The sequence below is a fragment of the Marmota monax genome, unplaced genomic scaffold, assembly GCF_021218885.2.
Source record: "Marmota monax isolate L192 unplaced genomic scaffold, Marmota_monax_Labrador192_F-V1.1 WCK01_AAM20220418_F8-fsc00347, whole genome shotgun sequence".
NCBI lineage: Eukaryota > Metazoa > Chordata > Mammalia > Rodentia > Sciuridae > Marmota > Marmota monax.
This window is the reverse complement of record NW_026694678.1, coordinates 986,912-1,011,479: the sequence shown is the minus strand read 5'-3', so window position 1 is coordinate 1,011,479 and position 24,568 is coordinate 986,912. Positions and strand designations below refer to the sequence as shown.

The 24,568-nt window shown below is 34.0% G+C and overlaps 1 protein-coding gene across 1 annotated transcript; it reads left to right on the top strand.

Moving 5' to 3' along the window:
• LOC124078529 (frizzled-3-like) lies at positions 1-22,377 on the top strand (the record flags this gene model as incomplete). The annotated part of the gene is made up of 3 exons (XM_058572343.1): positions 1-149; positions 2,598-2,831; positions 10,750-22,377. Coding segments are annotated over 3 exons (597 nt in total), but the record flags the coding sequence as incomplete, so codon positions are not given.
• Between the last annotated feature and the right edge of the window lie 2,191 nt (positions 22,378-24,568).

Below are 24,568 nucleotides of genomic sequence, written 5' to 3'. Positions count from 1 at the left end.
GTCACTCAGACAAGCCGTCCAGACCTGATTCTCTTCCTGATGAAATACCTGATGGCTCTCATAGTTGGTATTCCCTCTGTTTTTTGGGTTGGAAGCAAAAAGACATGCTTTGAATGGGCCAGTTTTTTTCATGGTCGTAGGAAAAAAGAGTAAGTTAATAAATTCTCACAGTGTTCATAAACCTTACATTTATGTAAATTTTTTGTTTGGCTTATCTTAAAGTAGTTATATATATATATATATATATATATATATATATCTTTATTTTTTATTTGGCTTATCTTAAAGTAGTTTTATATATATATATATATATATATATATATATATATATATATATATATATATATATCTTTATTTTCATTTATTTATTTTTATGTGATGCTGAGGCTCGAACCCAATGCCTCACCCATGCTAGGTAAATACTGCTGAGCCACAGCCCCATCCCTTTTAAAGCAGTTTATATTTGGAGAAGTATTCAAATAAGATTGTAACTTTGTCAGCAACCACCAGTTATGATTGGCACAGTAGCAGGTCTTAACTAAAAATTTTTTTTTAAATTATTTTTAGTTGTCAATGGATATTTATTTATTTATTTGTTTATTTATTTATTTGCCTCACACATGATAGGCAAGCGCTGTACCATTATTTTCTATACATTTTTTATTTGATCCTCTTGATATTTCTGAGAGGATTTATATGTATTCGCATCTCTGTTTTACAGATGAGAAAACTAAGACATAGAAAGGTTAAATGCCTGGCCAAAGTCACACAGGTATTTAATATTAAGAGATAAATTGAGAGGCTGGGATATAGCTCCGTGGTAGAACAGTTACCTAGCATATTTCCAGAACTGGGTTCAATTCCCAATAATGCAAACCCCTCTCCCCGCCCCCCAAAAGATGAATTGAACTTCCATTTGGGCTAAGGCTATAGCTCAGTGACAGAGCGCTTGCCTAGCATATATGAAGCATTGAATTCTATCCTTATCACCACATAAAAAATAAAACAAATAAAATAAAGGAATGCTGTCCATCTACAACTACAAAAAAAATTGAACTTCCATTTGCAATTGTCCATTGTTCCTCCAAGTATACAGAAGATGATATAGAGAGATGGACTGATATTTCATTAATTTAGTACGTTTGTTTAATTAATTGATTTATTTTAATTAGGTATATATGACAGCAGAATACAATTTGATTCATTGTACACAATTGCAGCACAACTTTACGTTTTTATCATTGTACACGATTTGGTGTCACATCATATGTGCAGTCATACGTGTACCTAGGGTAATGATGTCCATCATATTAAAGTTTATAACCTCAGTTTTTTGTTTTGTCTAATTGCAATCTGAAACTATTGAAACAAAGTTAATTTTGAGTAGTAGCAGTGGATAGTCTTATTTTCCTAATTTTAAAGAGATTATTTCTATTTCTAATGGTGTTTCCATTAAACATTTGGCTTTGAATCAAGAATAATATTATTAAGAGGATCAATGAAGAATGTATATAAAGTATTCAACAAATATTTGTCTCCTGTCTGTTCTTCTACCTTAGCTAAAAACAATCATGTGTTTTATAATTTGAGAACTTAGAAAATATATTTCTCAATATATGATCTTGTCTTTGCATGTTGAGTTTTATTTTTTTAATATTTTTTAGTTGTAGATGGACACAATATCTTTATTTTTATTTATTTAATGTGTTGTGAGGATCGAATCCAGGGCTTCACATGTGCAAGGCAAGCACTCTACCACTAAGCTACAACCCCAGCCCATATTTTTTTAATGAAATTGTTTATCTAATTTTAACTTTAACTTATTCTCATAGGGAGTCACTTTTTTCATAAACCAAGACACCAGTCTTTAGAATTATTTAATTAGCTTTTTGTTAATTGAATTATTGCTTTGTTCCTCATCATAAACATCTACTTTTAACTCTTTTCATACCACTTGAAAACTTATGCTCATGACAATAATTCATCCCCTTAAATTTATTCCCTTAAACTTTTAATTTGGTACGAATTTTATGTTTGTTTAAATTAATGTCTCATTTTGTTCTATTTATGGCTACCTATGTTTATTACAGCACCAGAAAACTGCTTCTACCACAAAATCAACTTTTGGCCTTAAATCATCTTGTATCCATTATTATAATGAGGCCTCTCCCAACTTCCATAATCATGCAAGAAAACAGATTTTCTATTTTATAATTATTCCTTTTTAATATTTTAGTGTCTTTATAATCATAAATTTCTTTAGCTAAAAGAGACCTTTTAGCAATGATGAAATTGTACACCTTTATTTTATAAATGAGTAAAATGAAGGAAAGAACGGTATTGATAGAGTTGGAACTAAAATCCTGAGTTCTTTTCTCTAATATAGGTCTCTTAACATCATATCACTTCAGGGAACAGATTGACATGGATTTTTGTTTTATATTCCCTTTGTCAACAAGGTTACCTTAAAACAAGCCTAAAGACCTAATTTGGAGAGCATTTAATTTCAAGAATAACATCAGTATGTCATAATGGTGTTGTCTCTTGGTTCACAGGGGTGCCAGTCTGAATCTTAATTTTACTATTATATTGTCTAGGATAGTGAATGAGAGCCGGCAGGTGCTCCAGGAACCTGACTTTGCTCAGTCACTCCTGAGGGACCCAAACACGCCCATCATAAGAAAATCAAGGGGCACTTCCACTCAAGGAACATCCACACATGCTTCCTCAACCCAGCTGGCTATGGTAGATGATCAAAGAAGCAAAGCAGGGAGTGTCCACAGCAAAGTAAGCAGCTACCACGGCAGCCTCCACAGATCGCGCGATGGCAGGTAGGTGTGATTGTAGCTTAGTTTGTTCCCTGTGTTGATTTATGATCCTGTAGCTGAAGAACGAAGAGAAGCCATTTCTGAAACAGAAGTTGAACATTATTAAAACCTTTTGACGTTTACTAGGTAGAGTTGTTCCAGGTTATGGTCAGACATTAAGCCAACCAGAGGACTTAGAATTTAATTTAGCGGGGCTAGGGATGTGGCTCAAGCTGTATAGCGCTCGCCTGGCATGCATGCGGCCCGGGTTCGAACCTCAGCACCACATACAAACAAAGATGTTGTGTCCGCCGAAAACTAAAAAATAGATATTAAAATTCTCTCTCGCTCTCTCTCTTTAAAAAAAAAATTTAATTTAGCCTTAAAACAGTTAAGCAATATGGGGTCATCATAGAACATTGAGTAGGGAGAAGGTGAAAGTGGTAGGTTAGTTAGATTAATTAAGCTAACAATTATGGAATACACTAGTACAGTGCTATGCTAGGCTCCAGAAATGCAAAGATGACTTAAGCATGATCATAGTTCTTAATAAGTTCCTACCTACTGTATTTACAAAGATAGTGTAGTTAGTGGTGTGGTTAATAACTTGGGTCTGGACTGATGAGCCTCAGTTTTCTCATCTATAAAAATTAGAAATAGCATTAATATCTGTCCCTTAAGTAATGTTGTAAAAATTAAATGAGATAACATACCTGATTATTTAGAATAGTGCCTATATCAATAAGGGTCTGTTTTCAGTCTCTATTATTACAAATGAACAATTAAAGTAAAATATAAGTATAGTAGTAGAGTCCAGGGGTTGGCAAAAATATTTTGGGCTTTATGAGTCACACATTGTCTATTCAAGTCTGCAATTCTATCATGAAAACAGCCATAGACAACATGTAGTGAGAAACATGGGGGTGACCATATTCCAATAAAACTTTATCTACAAAATCCAGAGGGGAGTCAGATTCAGCCATTAGGCCAAAGTTTGTCAGCCTCTGTTTACCAGGTACAATAAAATATAGAGAAGGGAGATAATTCTGGTGGGTGGGAGCATTTCAAAAAATGCTTCACACAGAGAATGTTTTAAGAGAAATCTGTCTGAGATGGGGGTTCTCTGTGTTTCTCATTTGCTAATAATAAACTTTTTCCCTTTTCTTAAAAAGAAAAGAAGAAGAAGAAGAAGTTTGGCTGTGGGCTTCTTGTTAAATTGAGACACTAGAATTAAAAAGCAGTTAGGAACTTTGCAGTAATTCATTGGAGAGATGATAAAGGCTTACAGGAGACGAGGGGCAGTAGGAAGAGGAAAAAAAGCTGACCTCAAATATATGTAGAAAGAAGAAATGATAGGCTTTGATGATAGATTAATATTAGCAGCTGGAAACAAAAAAAAAAAAGTGCCAAAGATTTTCTTTCTTTTTTTAAGATTTCTTGTTTGGGCAAATGAAAGAGTGAAAATTCTGATATGTAAATCAGGAACATTCTGTGTTTACTTCACAACATCTCCATCTCGAACTGTTTTGTATCCTGTTGATCTCAGACCAGCCTTTTCTTAGTTTTCTCCCTGTCCTCCCACTGTAGAATGTGACCCCTATACTCTCCTTTATTTTTTAGTTGTGGATGGACATAATACCTTTATTTTATTTATTTTTATGTGTTGCTGAGGATCGAACCCAGTGCCTCACTCATGCTAGATGAGCATTCTACCACTGAGCCACAACCCCAGCCCTATAGTGTCCTTTTTGACCGTCTGGTTTTCCTTTCAACCTGCTTTCTTTTGCCTTCTAATTTGATCAGCTACCCTATGCTTTAAAAAGCAACAATCTTTCTTCACCTCTGATATATCTTCTATCTGTGTATGTGTACACGCATATAATTTAGGCATTGAACCTAAGGCCTTGCACATGATAGGAAAGTGCTCTACCATTGAACTACATCCATTTTTATTTCAAGTCAAGGGTCTTGGTAAGGTGAATGTTCTTAATATTTCGTATCTATTCCGTCCTTCATCCCTTGTAATACTAGTCTTTTTCTCCTCCTTACTTAGCTGCACTATACCCTTTAACATCACCAGTGACTTCTTAACCACATTCAATGATTCCCTTTTGCTTTCTGGCTTCTTTCCCTCTACTTAGCACTCCTACATAAGAAGCTTTCTTCCAAGTGCTAGGAATGCAAAGATGGAAGACAGAAATTAAATTATCAATTTCAGTACATTTTAATTGGTATAATAAAAGTATATACATGGTGCTTTGGGATCCCAGAGAAGAAAACCATTTGCCTCATCATGGAAGGTCTGAGACAACTTCCCAAGATGAGGCACTTCTACTTCAAATAGGATTTGGAGGAGACAATTGGGAATGAAAGATGAGGAAAAAGCATGTTCAGAGGCAAGGAGGACAGGCAGGTGGTTAGGTGCCCAGGCACATTATGCAAGTTTGATATTTATTTTCTATATAACTGGTTCCTAATTATCCATGGAAAGGGTGTTCATATTTGAGAATTTTTTGAGAATAGTCATAGATATCACTTATTTAGACATAATTATACAACAGAGTGATTTTTTTCCTACAAAAAAATGCTTTCTTTGAGTTTTATTTCTAACTCAAAAGATTTAGATTTTATTTTAAAAAACACCAAATTCATATTTAAATGATGATTTATTTTTAAATTACATTCTACCTTTACTAGAACACTGCAGTTTGCTTTTTTCATTAGCCATATTTATTTTAAATAAATAGCCATTGAGAGGTAAAAGATCTCCAAATCAGTTGGCAAATCATATTTGGAAACTTGGGAAAATCTTGCTTAGTTTTAGGACAATAACCATTATCCAAAATAATAATTTTTAAAGTAGAATAACAAGAATATTGTGGAACTGAAACCATGCTGAGGAGTTAAGATGTTTCCCTAACAGCAGTTATAAACTATTATGGGACTGTGAGTGCTGGGGGTGATAAAAATCAGACTTGAATTTTAGAGAAACTATTTGGCAACGGCATAATAAAGAAGGGGATTGTAAATAAGACTGGTTATGGGGCTGGGATTTAATTTTTAATAAATTTTAGTTTTTGGCGGACACAACATCTTTGTTTGTATGTGGTGCTGAGGATTGAACCCGGGCCGCACGCATGCCAGGCAAGCGCGCTACCACTTGAGCCACATCCCCAGCCCATGGGGCTGAGATTGTGGCTTACCGGTAGAGCACTCGACCAGCACGGGCGGGACCAGGGTTCCATCCTCAGCACCACATAAAAATAAAGGCATTGTGTTGTGTCTATCTACACCTAAAAAATAAATATTTAACAAAAAAAACCAAAAAGATTGGTTAGGAAGTTTCTACAGTAATTCAAGGGTCCTAATTTAAGATACTGATAAGAATCAAAGTTTTAGAATATATTTTATCAGTTACCACCTTCATCATTGACTTGAACATTACTGATCTCTTCCTTTTCAATGAACAATGAACAATTATTTATGGTATAATTCCTTTATATGTGGCATTCTATGTATAAAGATATATAGAAGAGAGGTAAGGTGTAATTTCTCCATTCTAGGAGCAATGTAACCTTATAGAAAAGGACATATACAAATGAACCTATCACATAAAAGCTCAGGCCAGAATATAATTTAAACAGTATTAGGTGTGATTGATGTTCGTAGAACTTCAGGAAAGAGAAAGATTAGATTGGTCCATGAAAATATAGTAGAAGACATAAATAGGGTAAATAAATTATAAAAGATAATTCATATTGAGCTATAGAGGAAATAAATAGGGTGAATAAATGGTAAAAGATAAATTCATAGTGAGCAGAGAATTTCTAAGGGCAGTTAAAGATAGGAGATTTCAACCAGTGTAATCTGAGTGGAACTGGAGCTTAAATAAGAAAGTTTTTAATCATCAGTATAAGGTAGTAGTAATTAAAATTGTGAGATGGAATGCCTGAATCACACGGGAAAAAAGTACAAGACCCTAGTAAATACTTAGAGTAGTAATAATAAAGGGAGAAGAAGAGTGGGCATGTGATTCAGAGAAAGTACTCACAAACCTACAAGGGAATCTGTGAATGTGTATGTCACAAAAACCAGAGGATCCAACATGATTTCCTACCTCTCTGTGTAATCAAAAATCATACACTTGCTTCAGGGCTGTGTAATTCCATGGCAGTTAATTTACTGCTTTTTATAATTCTTTAGGTTATGATCTATTTTCAATACAGTTTCTTTCCTCAGCTAGTTTGCAACTTCTAGAGAGTGAGACAAGGTGACATATGTTTCTGTATTCCTTCTTAGTATATAGCACTGTGCTAGGGATATATATAGTAGGAGATGAGCAAATCTATCAGAGAAATAATGACTTTAGAAAAATATATCCCTTTCCCAGAAATTCAGGGCCAGAGCTACAATGGCAGCCTATAAAAAGCATCCTATATTGAGGCTCATGCTATAGGACCCTCTGCCAGATTGAGAGATCACAAACTATGTTGAACCTGAAAATCCAAACAAGGATTTTTATAATTCCAAAAGTCATCTGATTGAGATTTCTTTCTACTTCCTTGAAACTTAACTTTGCATGCTAATGTTATCTCTTGGTCATCCTCTCACTGTCTCGTGGTTTCTTGGCTGTGGGACACAAACATCTAACACCCAGTGCAGACAACTTGATGAAATATTATTGACCTCCGTGCTGTGCACACCTACATATATATGTTAACTTCAAAGAATAAGTAATTGGTAGTTAGATGAGAGGATGTGTAGAAAAGGAAGTGGATGAGTAGGTGGGTGGAAGTTTGGAAATGAGTGATTAGGTTGGTAAATAGGTGATCTGACAAGGAAAGCTGGGGAGTGAATAATGAAGTACTAGTAAATCTTCAGTTAATTCAATTATTATGATTAATGGGAGCAAATAATATAGAAAATCAAAAAGAATAAATCATTTTCTAGTGTTTTTTTTTTCATTTTAACTTTGGAATGTACTATATTATCTTCTTAACAGTGGCAGCAAAATAACCATCCTAATTGTTTTGCCTAACCTTATATTAAAATTATTGCATATTCATATTATGTATTAGAATATATAGTCATTGATTTGAATGACCTTGAAAAAATAAATTTGGCAATTCTACACATAACTGAGATTAAACACTATAATATTTTCTATATAATTGATTCCTAATTATCCATGGAAAAGGTGTTCATATTTGAGAATTTTTTGTGGATAGTCACAGACATAACTTATTTAGATATAATTATACAACAGAGTAATTTTTCTACAAAAATGCTTTCTTTGAGTTTTATTTCTAACTCAAAGGTTTGATTTTATTTTTAAAAAATACCAAATTCATTTTAAATGATGATTTATTTTTTAATTACGTTCTACCTTTACTAGAACTCTGCATAGTTTGCTTTTTCATTAGCAATATTTATTTGGAATAAATAGCCATTGAGAGGTAAAAGCTCTCCAAATCAGTTGGCAAATTATATTTGGAAACTTTGGAAAATCTTGCTAAGTTTCAGGACAATAATCATTATTCAAAATAATAGTTATTAAAGTAGGATAACAAGAATATTGTGAAATATTTTTATCTGCAAACATTGTAAATTTTTTTGTAAATTTTTAAAAATATCTTTATTTTATTTATTTTTTTTATCGAACCCAGTACCTCACATGTGCTAGGCAAGCGCTCTACAGCTGAGCTATAACTCCAACCCCTGTAAATTATTTTACCAAAATATGTAGTACAAATTTAAATCTGTTTGGATCCTAAATGTGAAATATCTGTAATAAATGAAAACTAAATATTATTTTACCCATTAACATGAGAAATTTTTTGAACATTTAAATATGCATCTTTTTATTCTTAAATTTTCTTTTTTCTTAAACTGGAAACAAAGATATGCCTTTTAAAAATTATTTTCAAAGGAGTTCTTAATTTTCAAACTTGGTAATCTAATAGAATGTTCTTTGATAAGCACATCTATAAAACCTGAGGACTGCCGGGTGAGGTGGTGCCTGCCTATAATCCCAGTGACTCAGGAGGCTGAGGCAGGAAGATCAAAAGTTCAAAGCCAGCCTCAGCAATTTAGGGAGACCCTAAGCAATTTATCAAGACCCTGCCTCAAAATAAAATAATAATAAAAAGGGCTGGGGATGTGGTTAAATGGTTAAGCACCCCCTGGGTTAAACCCCCAGTATTAAAAAAAAAAAAAAGCAGCGACCACCTTAGTAGTGTATGAATCTTTCAAATCTCTAAACTTTATGAATGATTCACATTGAGTTATTATTATAAAGGAATGATATATGAATGCTTTTTGACAGTCAATAAATCTTTAGCTGCTTATGATTATTTTGATGACTATTTAAAGAGAACCAGATAAGGTGGCATACATCTGTAATCCCAGGGGCTTGGGAGGCTGAGGCAGGGGGATGGTGAGTTTCAGAGCCAGCCTCAGCAACGGGGAGGTGCTAAGCAACTCAGTGAGACCCTGTCTCTAAAAAGTAGAAAATAGTTTGGGGGTGTGGCTCAGTGACTGAGTGCCCCTGAGTTAAATCCCCCATACTGCTCCCTGATCCCCCCCCAAAAGACTGGGGATACAGCTCAGTGGAAAATCATTTGCTTAGCATGCACAAGACCCTGGGTTCAATTGTCAGTACTGCAAAAACAACGAAGGGCTGGGGTTGTAGCTCAGTGGTAGAGTGCTCGCCTAGCACGTGCAAGACCCTGGGTTCGATCCTCAGCACCACATAAAAATAAATAAAATAAAAGTATTGTGTCCAACTACAACAAAAAATAAATATTTTTTAAAAATATTCCTTAAAGTTACAAATTATACTCCGTTTTCTTTGTGTTTTATTATCCTAAATTAAATATTTTTTACAAAAGAGTGTATGTATGAGCATATGAACAAAAACTATTTTTGAATACAGTTTCTTGAGGTACTAGGGATTAAAAGAGAAATAAAATATGGTCCTTATCCTGAAAGAACTCACTGCTGTGCAAGAGAGATTGATAATCATCTAATAAACTATAAGCGAAGAACTAATAAAAAATTGTAATTGATTTTCATGACCTTGACAGGCCTAGAGCTAATAATTTCTCATTCCTCATGACAGAGAATTTTTTAGTATTCTTGCCTCTGATGAGGCTTACTGAGTTAGGATTGCAACAAAAGAAAGTTTAACAGCACTACTGATGCCTTTCAAGATAAGAACCATGATGGAGGAGGCTGCCTGTGCTGAGCCATGTAACCCAGCAACATGCTTGGAGCCAGTCTTGGGCCAAGGGTACAGAGAATTTGCTGTAGTATGAATATAGGTTAGAGTGTTAAGACTTTAAAGATGTCACTTATATGAAAGATTCTTCACAGCCTGAAGTCCTAATGAAAGTAATTAAGATCATTTACAGGTGGTTAATCAGTTGTTAACTGGGTTATTTGCCAATGCATTCACTTATTTATTTAAGTTATACTAATTTCATCTCTGATTTCACATGCTTCTTCAGATACTAGTCTTTTAGTAGAATTTGAGTTTGCACTACTACTGATTATAACTAGTCTTCTAGACTCCAGGGGCACTGTCATGTATCCTCTGTTGTTCCTCCTGTCCCTGGACCGCCTAAAACTTATTTGAATATGAGAAAAGTGCCCATACTTGGCACAGCTCCAAATCAGTCAGCCTCCCTTTACCCTAGGGTAACCCTTTTGCAGGCAATAAGACCTTAATTTTGATCCCGAATGGATTAGCTCATCATTTTTGTCTTTTGTTAGCTTTGTCAGATAATTCTGTAGCCTTAAAGAAATTAACCAGAAGTTGGGTACTGCTTTTCATTGTTGGTTTCCGACTCATTTTACTTACCCAGGCATTTTCATGGAAGTTCTTAGAGTTATTTTCTAGTGTGTTCTGTTGCCCATCTCAAAACCTACTCTCCTGCGTCAGGTACACTCCCTGCAGTTACCGAGGAGTGGAGGAGAGACTACCTCACGGCAGCACATCACGACTAACGGATCACTCCAGGCACAGTAGTTCCCACCGGCTCAACGAACAGTCACGGCATAGCAGCATCAGAGACCTCAGCAACAACCCCATGACTCACATCACACATGGCACCAGCATGAATCGTGTTATCGAGGAGGATGGAACCAGTGCTTAGTTTGTCTTGTCTAAGGTGGAAATTTGTGCTGTTTAAAAAGCAGATTTTATTCTTTGCCTTTGCATGACTGATTGCTATAGCTATTATCCTGCTTTCAGTCAGGTGCAGATTGTGTCCATTGGGAAGGTGAATTTTTGCTTTTTATATTGCATCAAACTTGGAACATCAAAGCATCCAAAATACTAAACATTATATCATCACAAAGATAAGTCTTTCTAGGTTGTGAAGAGATAATTATTTGTCTGGTAAGCATTTTTATAAACCCACTTATTTTATATTTAGGAAAATTCTAAGTGTGTGGTGACTGATTTGTAGTGAAATTTCATATAATATGAACTAGTTGTGAGATAACATTCTGGTAGCTCTGTTAATACAACAAAGTTTCAGAATTAAAGAAATTTTCTATGCAAGGTTTATTTCTCAGATGAATATAGGACTTTGTAGTTTTATTTCCACTAAGTAAAAAAAGAACTGTTTTTAAAGTGTAGGAAAATTTAATAAATCAGCAAGGGTATTTTAGCTAATAGAATGTAAGTGCAACAGAAGAATCTGATTCACCTGTGGAGATTCTCTCAAAATTCTATAAAAATAATCCAGAGATATTCAGGATTTGGATAAACAATGGGATAAACACAGAGATGGGCATTTTTCCCTATAATTGTGTTGCTTTTATTACTTTTGTAAATATTACTTTTATTGGCTGTGTTTTTACAATATCCATATGCATGATGGAAAAATTTTAATTTGTAGCCATCTTTTCCCAGGTAATACTATTGAGTCATAGAACTTCATGTTCAGATCTGCTGTGTGGAGGCATGTAGTAAGCATCACACATTATAAGGGTTTTTTTTTTGTGGTAACCACAAAATGGCAAAATGTTTTCTCTGTTTTCATTGTTGTATTTTATTATGGTGAGATTTGACCTTGCCAAACCCACCATACCTTGGTATCCAGGCCCTCCCTATAGTGAGCTGATTGTCTGCAATGCATTAATTGTTCAGTAGGCAGTTGGCTACAGCTTTTGCCCCACATCCCTGTTTTCAGTTTCTGGACCATTCTTGTTTCAGCTGAAATATATATATAATCTATGTCCAAAGTAGTGATTAATTTGGATATTTGAAAATCATTGTAGCTAAATGAAGCATGATTAGACTCACTATGAATATATTTTAATCTTAAAAAATATCAAGTCAAAAATGTTTGACATTTTATCTTGTAATGTTTAATTTACAATATGAACTGTGAATTTTATTAGGCATGAAATTGATCGGAAGGGAAAGAAAATGTCTGGAAAATGCCAAATGTGTTCTGAAGAAAACACAAGTGATCCTTAACTCTGATTGCAGATAAAAATCACTTGGGGAACTTCTGATACATGCTCTCCCCTACATCATTCTCTTATTTAGATGAGAATTGCTAGCTTTTTAAAAGAAGCTTTCTGAGTGATTCTAATTTGCAGCCACATTTGAGGCACATGATTTGAAACTCATCTGCCCCTGATAGTGATCTGATGGCATTGCATTATATCCTATGAAGATCTAGCTGGATTCGACAATATGCTTTTATGTCATTACCTATCATACAATTGTTTCCTACTTTATTTCCTACATTTAGAAATGCATAATTCTTGGCTCCACTCCCAGAGATTCTTATTCAATAAGAATTGAAGGTAATTGGGCTTTAAAACCTATAATTATAAAAATATCACAGATGATTCTTATGCAGGTAATTTGGGACCACACTTAAAAAATATTCTAGACTCTTGGGGAGTCCTGACTGTGCCATATTGCTAGTTTTTGACCTTTAACGATTCAGTCTCTTTGAACCTGGGTCCCCTTATTTGAAAATGAAGATGAAAGATTAATACCTATTTTACCTACCTCACAAAGTTGTTGAATTAAGATCAATGAAAACAATTTTATGGAAGCTCTTTGCAAAATGTAAAGCATGAAATATAAGGGACTAAGATTAGAGGGCTTAATAAATGTGTTTTAGGACTACTGTAGTACATTTCTTGACATGTTTTTAATTCCTGTGTATATTTGTTTCTCTCCCTCTTTTAAAAAAAAAATAGTACCAAGAGAATAGGTATTGAAAAAGAAGCTTTCACTGGGCAGAAGAATCAGTCTGAAAATCATGATTTATTTGTATATCATCTTTCATAGTACATATATCTTAATATGAATTATTAATCCTTCATAAGATATATTTGAACATTTCACCCAATTTTTTCCCCTCTATTCTCTTTGTCTTTCCCTGGAACTAGAGTTAATGCTCAAACATGCAAGGTCTGAATTCGCTCACAACTGATAATTAGTAAACCATTCCTCTGAAGGGCCCATGTTATAACCTACCTATAAACAAATCAATAATTCATAAAGCTTTGAGAATTTCTCCTGAGAACAGCATGAGAGAACCAAAACAAACACTCACAAACAAAAATAAGAAGTTAAAATAGAAGGTACCAGTTTGAGCTCAAAGATGTTGTCATCTATCACCATCTGCATTATATTATCAACTGCCAAAATGTTAATTAGTTTTCATGTATAAGTGAGCCAAGTATAGACAGTTAAGTGAACATTGCTATGAAAATCTTAACTTTGTCTTTCCAGATTTTTTTGTATTTATGTGTCTTCTCTGTTAAAACTAATTGTTGCTATGTTTGTGAATGCTGTTTTGACTTTCCAGTTACTTTCAGTAAATATCTTAATGCCCCACAAAATTTACATTATATTGTTAGTCTGTTGTTTTAAGTAATCAAACCTAGTGCTCCAAGTAAAGAATGTTTTCTTTTTGAAGAGACCAATGAAGAACTATTGCAAAAACAGCAATTTCAAGTCTTGACTTGCTTAAACCAACTTGAACAAGTGTGGACAGTCTTCTTACTGTATGCTTAATTTTTATTTGTGTCATGATTGGCATATGCTAGTGTTTAGTGTTTTGTTCAGTTGACAACTGAGAAAAAAAATACTTCTCTCTAAAATGTTCATGTATTGTCAAAAGGTTTTTTGAAAAGTAATTTCAACAATATTATTTTATTCAATAATTAGGTAAGAGATCCAAGACAATATTAAGATCCAAGCAATAATTTATTTCAAACAACAATTGATTAATAACAACTATTACAGGGCTAAACATATAGTAAGTTTTTCCATATTTAAATTAATGAATAACTCATGTCACACAATTTGCTTTTTTTTTTTAGTACCAAGAATTGAATCCAGGGGCACTTAACCACTGAGCCACATCCCCAACCCCCAACCCCCTTTTATTTTATTAGAGACAGGGTTTCTCTGAGTTGCTTAGGGCCTCGATAAATTGCTGAGGCTGGCTTGGAACTCGTGATCTTCCTGCCTCAGCTGCCAGAGCTGCTGGGATTACAGGTGTGCACGAGGGCACCCTGCTCACAGTTTGCTTTTTACTGTCTCCCATCAAATTTGAAAGATTCAGATTTAAACTAAGTGAAATGAATAAGAAACAATTTACACCAAGTAAGCTTATTTCTCCTAGAATAACAGTCTGTTATTATTTTAATTAAAAGAATAATATATATATCAACCATTTTAATTAATTTTTTAAAATGAATAGTGATCCTTAGAAATAAGTAATTAGGGCTGGGGTTATGGCAGTGATGGAGTGCTTGCCTAGCACATATGAGGTGCTGGGTTTAATCCTCAGCACCACATAAAAACAAATAAAGTAGATGTATTGTGTCCATCTACAACTAAAAAGAAAAAAGTAATTAAACTCTTGTTAGTCCTCATGCTAAGTAAAATTTCTATGTACCAGATGAATGAATAGATAGTCAAGCAAACCTTTTTTTTTTCTGCTTCTGAAAGCAGATCTATAAAAATTCTAAGAATCTCTTCGAATTAGGAAAATGGACTGCATTTTAACATACCTCATTGTCTTTGTTATGGTAATAGCTGAAAATAAGTGAAATTGTACCCATCATAGCTTAAGCTATGTCTCCATGAAATGAAAGGAAGTACTTAAAAATTTTTTGGTAAAATATAGTGGGTCATTGCCTGGAGCTTAGAAGATATATACCAACATTTCAGTGTATTTATAGTGCTTTTTGACATGCCAAAGGTACATTTACACATTCTCATATTTGGTTGACTTATGTAATTTAGTGTAATGAAAATTCGACCAGGCTTGAAATTCAAAGACCCATAATAATTATGTCAACTGGATTGGTCATTTAATTTCTCTTAGTCTAATTTCTTCAGTATAAAATGAAAATAGTATATTTTTTGGTCCCAGCCTACTTCACTGGATATTGTGAGGATCAAATGAGACAATAATGTGTTGGGCTGGGGTGTAGCTCAGTGGGAGAGCACTTGCCTCACTTGTGCAAGGCCCTGGGTTCCATCCCCAGTGCTTGGGAACAAAGAGCATATATAAACTGCTGTACTGATACTGTCTTTGTTGGAATTTGGGGGTTGTAGAAAGCAAGGCTATAGTCTTCACTAGTATTTGTTTTTATAGTGACAACAAAATAGGTAATTAGACCAGTGTTCATTCGATAAACCCAATCAGCACTCCAATTAACTTTTTTTTAAAAAAAGGTTCTTTTAGAGTAACTATTCTTTTTAATTGTTTGGTTCTTTCAGATATGTTACACCAAGTGTGCACTCAAATTTCATATGGCTGAATTTCTAGGTCACTTCCAATAGAAATTGGGAGTCTCTGTTTTTTTGTTTTTCCTTTTATATGGAACTGTATAAGCTCATTATTAGCTTGGCTTGGTGGAAACTTAAAAGAAAAATATAAAGAGGAATGTAGGCCCTGTAATCTTTTTTTCTTTGAGGACTTTTATGTACCTGATTCTTTCTGATTGAGAACAAGTTTTGAAAAGATGATTACTATAATTTGTTTATTTTTTTATTATGGCAAAACTTTGAATTTTAAGCTATAATACTATGGGAATTATTTGTATATATGTACATGAATTTTTTAAAACTGTGTAAAGCAAGAATTTCTTCTTCATTCTTTACACATGAACAAAGTAAGACATTTTTATAGACCCTAGATTTACAAAGGAATTTGTGATTCTCTTATTTAAACTTCTTTTTTGCCTTTTTATGACCAATTAAAATAAGGAAAACTTTTTACATTTAATTCAGCTGTGTTTCCTGGTATCTATATAATTTTATAGATTATCTTATATTTTGATCTATTTTTATGAAATATTTATATTGTTTAATTCTCTTCTTTCTAGTTATATGATTTTGGTAAAGGCATAGGAAGATATAACATTCTTCACTTTCCTTCTCTTATTGGTCTGTGTTTTTTCTAACTTAATTTGAACCCTATATTTTTTAGTAATCAAATTGATACAGGATTATATTGTTCTCTCAGGATTCAGTTCTTGTAGGAAAGAAGTCCATCCAGAACCAGCCACCTTGGTGGACATTCCTGTTTGGTTAAATTATAAAGATTTAATATAATTTAATCAGCATATTTCTTACTGTGGTCTCTAATTAGAAAGTAAAACTTGGTTGCTATAAAGACATAGTAAAGTTTTTACTAATAATTTATTCGAACCCCAAACCAATACAACATTGCTTCCCATAAGGTAGAATAGTAACTCCACCTCATGCACTGAAGAGTAGTTTCCTTTCCAGGACTCTTTTAATAATCACCTGTCTCAGGAAATCTTTGGTGTCCTTCATGGACATTTTTGTTGTCATGATAGTGTTTTTCATATCTTATTCTCATTTTATTGGCCTCTACACCAGTTTTCCCTCATGGAGAAACAAATTTTTTACCTTGTAATAATATAAAACTTAAAGATTCCATGGTCCATTGTTCTGCTAGTCTCCTTTAATTAGTAAAGTTAGTGTTTTTAAGATATGTTATATTTGCTGAAGTATTACTTGATTACTATTGAAGGCTTAAGGTTTTTTATATAAATCAGCTTGTTTGTATATACCAACTTGCATTTATTTCTTTGTATTGTGCTTATTGACTTTTCCCTAATGTCTTAGAGTGTAACAGTTTCTGTTTTCTAAATTGAGGTGCTTTCCCTAATGACTAGTAAAAAATGCATTGTTATTTTTTAAATATCCCAGGGTTTTAAGTCAAGTACCCTGATTCGTAGTCTTACCTCTCTTTTCAATATAACTTTGGACAAAGCATTTTACCTGCTTAGGCCTTGGTGTCTTCATCTATAAATGAAGGGATTAGATGAGGGCACATCTCAGATTCCTCTGAGCTCTAATTTGATTCTCTCTTGACCATTTTATAACCATGATTCCAGGCTCTATTTTATTCTTGTTATTTTTCCCATGAATTTAAACTTATTAGATTGACTTTTACTACTTAAACTTAACAGGATTCAAATATGTTATTAACTTTGTTTTCCATCATTATTTCAAGTAGTTTTAAAAGAAAAATTATATTACAATAAAAAAAATGAAAGAAAAGTTATAGATACTGGACATGGCCTTTTTTGATGGGAAAAGTCTTCTGAAGGACCAACATAAGCATCTTAATTGATAACACGAAAAGAATGACATAAAATTTGTGATATTTGTTTTCTTAAATATGAATACAGCTAGGGCTGAGATTGTGGCTCAGTGGTAGAGCGCTTGCCTAGCATGTGCAGGGCCCTGGGTTCGATCCTCAGCACCACATAAAAATAAATGAATGGAATAAAGGTGTCCAACTACAACTAAAAAACAAAATAAATATTTAAAAATATATATATATGAATACAGCTAGTTGGCCAAAACTTTACACAGAATGAGTTCAGTGGGGCTGGATATAGTTCAATGGCAGAGTACTTGCTTAGCATGCAGAACACCCTGGGTTCAGTACATACAAATGTATTGAAGCTAAAATTAATGAACAAATCAGTGATAACACTGGTCCATTTAATTAAAAGAAACTTAAGTTTTTGCCACAGTGATAGCACTGGTTCATTTAATTAAAAAACTTAAAAGTTTTTGCCAGGTGTGGTGGTATACATCTGTTACCCCAGCAACTCAAGAGGCTGAGGCAGGAGGATTACAGATTCAAAGCCAGCCTTAGCAACTTAGTGAGATCTTCTCTCAAAATAAAAAATTAAAAGAGCTGGGGAGGTGGCTCAGTGGTAAAGTGCCCCTGAGTTCAACCCCTAGTACCAAAAAATAAATAAATAAATAGTTATTTGTTTTTACCAACATCAAAAGAACTATAAGGGGCTGGGGAGGTGGCTCAGTGGTAGAGTGCTTGCCTAGTATGTGTGAGGCACTGGGTTCGATTCTCAGCATCCCAAATAAATAAATAAAGGTCCATTGACAACTAAAAGAAATATTTTAAAAAGTATAAAACTAAAAGAAATTATAGAGGAGTTGATTGAAAGTTTTCTGTTAAATAATTATTTAAACTGAATTACTAGATTTCTTGCATAAATATTGTTGCCAGGTTACCATGGACAAGTGAATGCCTTTGTTTAAAATATTGTTAGAAATAAAAGTGATTATTGTTTTTGTTTTTTTATGGCTGTGCAGAAAATGTTCCTATGGAGGCTTCTTGATTGTCCTCTAATAAAATGTAGAGGTTCCATTAGTTCCATCTTTTCAGCAGGATTCTCTTGTGGATAACTGTTCTCTGAGAACCAGGCCATGGAGGTCTCTGTTATGTTTCAAGATCGTTGTCTTGGCTTTCATTGTCTTCATTTGCTCATCTCAATGTCTTGAACGCTTGGTCTGTAGATCTGACAATGTAGGAATGAAGTCTGGGTCTAATGAGAACAATAGTGGAAAGTTGATACAGGAAGGCATAATGTGTTTTTTGGTGTGATTTCTTTTAAACTATACTCGATTCCTTACCTTAAGTCATTTTTTCTGAATAATACAACTCTCCCAGCCCAGAAATTAGACACCTAGGATTTCTTACTCGGAGATGCCTGTACAGTTATGAATCACACAACATTTCAATCAAGGATGGATGGCACATATAACAGTGGTCCCATGAGACTGTATCATCTAGTAATGTGTGTGTGTGTGTGTGTGTGCACTCAATAGTGAAATCACCTAACAGCTCATTTCTCAGAATTTATCCCCATTACTAAGTGGCACATGCCTGTTTTATGTTATTTTCGTTGACTATAAAAACAACAACAAATTTATTGTCAGTGTGGCTTTGTAAGTCACATTTGTTAAATTTGAATCTGAGGTCCAATTTCACTGAACATTTTCTGGATTTTGATAATGGGCCAATCTGTGAAATAAACCACATAAGCCTTGAGTGATTTATATTGATCCATCTGCCATTTTCATATTTATCTAGCTACTCCTTCCATCCTCAGTTTTGAAAAAGAAATTGACACATTTCTTCCCCTAGTTCTGCTTCTGAACTAATCTTGTCAGCAAAGACAGTTGATATGAAATAATTCTTTATTCTTGAGACAAGATCAGTACAGTAGTTTTCTACATTGAGCAGAGGTGAATACATGTTTAAAAAATAATGTATTTTCTCCATTTGTGAATTTAAAAATTTAAAAATCCACCAGGCATGGTGGTAAATGCTTATAATCCTAGCCCCTCAGGAGACTGAGGCAGGAGAATTGGTAGTTTGAAGCCAGCCTGGCCAACTTAGTCCTATCTCAAAAAATAAGAACTAAAAAATGGACTAGGGGGCTAGGGTTGTGGCTCAGTGGTAAAGTGCTCGCCTGGCATGTAGGAGGCACTGGGTTCGATCCTTAGCACAACATAAATGTAAAATAAAGATATTGTGACTACCTAAAAAAATAAATAAGTATCTTTTTAAAAAATGGACTAGGGACATGATGCAGTGATAGAATACTTGCTTAGCATTTCCAAGCCCCTGGGTTTATTTTCCAGTACTGGGGGGGAAAAAAAAATCATAAGGACTCTCCAGTGTGAAGATATTAATCTGGAAGTTCTCCTGTTATCAGGTGCTATTTCTATTAATGTGAGTTATCAGACTAAATCTGAATTCTTTATCATTCTTCTTTATAATATCTAACTTCTAAAGAATCATTCTGTCTTACATTATATCTTTAACACCAACTTTAGACAACTTTTCTGCTGTTATTTTCAATTGCCAAATTTTGTTTTTGAGTTATCTTTTACCATTGAAGTTTTAAAGTGTTGTACACATGAAGGAGTGACTATAGTTTAGACATGTACTTTGGCATGATAGAGATAGCACTATTACCATCCCTTTACCCAACCTCCAAACAGAAGTTCATCTGACACCTCAGAAATTGTCAAATTGGCTTGTTTTATTTCAAAGAGCTGTGGAAGCTGATCCTTTAATATTAAAATGTTTAATTAAGAAAATATTTCTATATTTTAATCTGGTCATGAATTTGGGATTATTATTATTAGTTGTTTCACATTCTATAAATATGCAATTATGCAATACTCAAAGCTCACATTTAATTAATCTGAGCTGGGTTTGGTTGGGGTTTTTTGTTTGTTTTTTGTTTTTGTTTTTGTTTTGCTTTTTAGGCTTCTTGAGATTTTTTGTTTGTTTAATATTCTACATTTTTGTATGTGTATATATATCACTGTCCTCTCAACAGGCAGCTCTCCTGTAGATCAGCTGTTCTCATTGGGAATCAGGCCAAGGAGGTTCTTGCTGGCTTTTTAGAGGCAAAATAATTTCTGCTCTCACATCTAACATGGTCTCAAATTTTGCTAATGATAGAATATTATCCTCTTGATTGACATTTTAAAATAGTGAAAATACCATGTTATACAAATCAACCAATTTGCCATAAAATGCCATTTAAAGATTTTTCTCTATGCCTGTTTGTTATAAGAATAAAACATGAGTATAAAAAGTATATAATATAAAATATGAAGCTTCTGCACAAGAAACCAGCAACTTTATGATCTAAAAAGTTGTAAATTAGGTTGTTTCGAACTCAGAGTACATCTCCTGATATAAATTGTTATTTTAAATAATAGGGGTAACAGCTTGCTAACTAAAGCTAATTTAGTTCAGTGTACTGTAGAATTACTGTAGGTGTCTTGATTTGCGATAAATTTTTGTAATGGAGAAAGCTAATTTTGATCTCAATAATTACTTGGTACATTTCTCCTAGGTGATACTCAGGATACTCTGAGCCCTATCTACTTGCATACATACCCTCTATTTGAACTGTTCCTCAAATGCTACATTTCTACCTTTCTAGCCCAACACCTTTCTACCTGCCTTCCCTCCTTATTGATCCTTACCAAAATTTCCAAAGCATGGCCCATCTCCAGTGTTAGGAAGAAGGAAATTTGCATTAACCAGTTCATATTAAAGTATTAGTGACTATAGCCCTTTTATCTACTCAAAAAGAAATCTGTATTTTTAAAAAAAACATGTTGGTGTTAGCACAAATTAATCTCAATGAGTAGAAAATTAAGATTTAAAACAAAAGTGGAGGGGCTGAGGATGTGGCTCAGGTGGTAACGTGCTCGCCTGGCATGCACGGGGTGCTGGGTTCGATCCTCAGCACCACATAAAAATAAAATAAAGATGTTGTGTCCACCGAAAACTAAAAAATAAATATTAAAAAAAGTGGAAATAATTTTTTGGTGTTGAAACTATTTTGAGGCAAGAGATATCAGGAAGTGACCTGACTTGGAACACTGCTCCCTTTTCCTCAAGCCATGTGATGTTTGAAAATGCTGTATGTTTTCAGTGACCTTAAGGAAGGGATCTGATCATCCTATTTTGTGAAGTCAGAGCTGCTAGTCCTGCTTTTCTCTCCTTCAAGGGATGTCTGGAGCATCTCTCTCTCCCTCTCCCACGCCCTGATGAGACTGTTTCCAGCTCATCCTGCCAGACCTCACAGCTGGGCCTGTCTTGCAGCTCTGCTCACTGACTCATAGGTGAACACTGTCCATGCTTATCAAGAAAAAGTTTTTCCCCATTTTGTTGTTAATAGAAAAGAGGGAAAAAATATTTCTTTTTCAACATTCTAAAATATTATTATTTCTAAATAGCTGACACTTAACAATTTAGTGTCCAAATCCTATTCTGAATTAAGTTTCTGGGTGATTCTAAATTCTAAAATTTTAATCTTGGTTTATCACATAAACATCTAGTTAGAAAATATTTATGCTGAAGATTTACATTTTGTGGCATTAGTTCTTCATGTTTCTTTTTGACACATTGACTAAAATTGTTCATCTGTGTCCAGATGGGTGGGAAGGTTGTAGGTGCTGGGACCTGTGTAGGCCAGTGCACTCAGGAAGAGCCTGGACCGAACTCTGGCATTAGCTAGGTGTGTGCTGCACTCTGCTCTTGTAGATTTATTTTGTTTACAGTAGACCAGTGTCAGTTTTTGTAAATGTTTTTTCTTAGCACTTTAACTGTGAGTGTACAAACTGATTTTAAATGTAGTGGTTGTATATTTTGGTTATAAATTGGAAATTTTTAATAAAATTAAATAATTTGTTCTTCTTTCTGTCATTAATACCTGCATGAATATAATGTTTTATGTCATCTTCCAGACCTCAGTCTATTTAATGTATCACATTGCTATTTTTTAATTAGGTTTCATATCTTATATTCTTATAATATTACTAAGTTTTTTATTCATAATTACATGGGTATCACAGTAGTCTGGAGCATATATAAACATATTCCATCCTATATCATGTGTCTCTCTCTCATACTTGTTTGATCAATATAGATAAGAACCATCTCTGTTTATTGTAAATCCTCAGTATATAACACTACCAGGCACATAATAGAGGCTAGATAAATGTCTGTTGGGGAAAAATGAATATATTAAAGTATCAATTTTCCAATACGAAATCGTACATGAGCAAATGAATTACCAGGTGATTTTTTTTTTTTTGTCCATTCACAGGAATGCAGATCAAGATTTAAAGTACTGTTGTATTAATATATATCTTGCCTAAACATAGTTGCTAGGGACCTTAGAAATCATAAGGTCCAACTTCCCACCCAGAGCAGAAGTCCCTCAAAACCACACTGTTACCCTCTGCTTGGATGGTTTCAGTAGCAGGAAGCTCACCACTTGGTAAGGACTTCTATTCCATTTTGAGACATTCTACTTGTTATAAGACTTTCCATATATTGAGTGTAAAATGTACCTTTACTCATTGATACTGTTCTATAGATATTCATATTTCTATTACAGCACTGCTTTCTGACATTGGAAAAGAGGTCTCCTGTTCCCTCCAAATCTTTTCTGCAGGCAAGACATGGCCTATTCTCCAATTCCTCATCTTTAGTTCTCATGGGAAATCCTATCAGACTCCAATTGTTCCTCTTGAAAACACGTGAGTTTGTTATTTCTTTTAAAATCTATAGAACTAAATACTTATCTTCAGATGCTATAAAATCAGTGAAGAATCCATTGTACACTATGTTCTGCTCACTGTACTTTTAAAAATTCTCAACTGAAGCAAAAACTCTTCCAGTGAATAAAGAGTCCAACCATCCACAATGAAGATAGGTGTGCTCACATGTTCATTAGTTGTTCAAACTCCAGTGTTTGTCAACTAAAGCATAATATTTCCCTGAGACATTGATTGGTTACCTACTGTGTGCCAGGCAGTGAATCAAAGAGTACTTAATTTCCTGACAATTTACTTCCAGATGGACAAGATATTTAATTAAGATGGGAAAACTGGTGAGCAAATGCTGATCTCTAGCAGGTGGAGGTGAATCCTATTGTGTGCTGCAGCACAGACACACAGCATCTTCCCTGTGAAAGGAAAGTATTGACTTAGTTATGAACTAGTTAGATTTTAATGTCCTTTTACCAACTAAAATGATGTATGTAGTCTCAGCACAGAAAACAGATGATAGCAGGCTTTTGTTTAAAGGGAAAGCCTTTTGTTTAACCCTTCTTAGCAGCCCTTCTTATCCCTCCCTCTGCACTGCAGTGTTCTGGAAGCACCCAGTAGAATTCTCTCCACTCAAAGTGCCTACTTAAAAATTACTAAATTGCTCTGTATCTTGGCTGGTTGTCAGTTGAATCTATAAATGATAAATTCATTGAACTAGAGAAATACACACACACAAATGAGTGCTTGCAATAGGGATGAGGTCTGAATAAGTTAGACTATGTCAGTATCCTGGACTTGATATTGTATTGTAGTTAGCTAAAATTGTTACCATGGAGAAACTGGGTGTAAGTAATATTTCTTTAAACTGCATTTAAATCTACAGTTGTCTCAAAAAGTTTTTAAAGTACTGAATGATCTCTAGATTCTTCTGAAATTATTCTGATTCATGCTCCATTTAATTTCTAGCTGCCTTTTAGCTTTCATTATTTTCAGGAACTTATTAGCATTTGTTTTGAGGAGATTCTTGGCAAGAGTCTCTTACCCAAAAATCCTTCAGTTCTTATGTGGCCTTCCTAATTTAATGTTCTCAAGTGAAAACAAGACCCTGTTAATCCACTTTATATAAAGAAAGTATCTCTCACAATTCCTTCCTTCCTCTAAGCTTCAGAAGTCCAATTGTTCTGCACCTTTACTCTGAGTGTGGCAGAATGACTACACACACACACACACACACACGTCCACTCTTAACTCCCAGAACCTGGCAATATCTTATCTTACATGGCAAAAGGGCCTTTGTTGTTGTGATTAAGCTTACAAAACTTGAAAT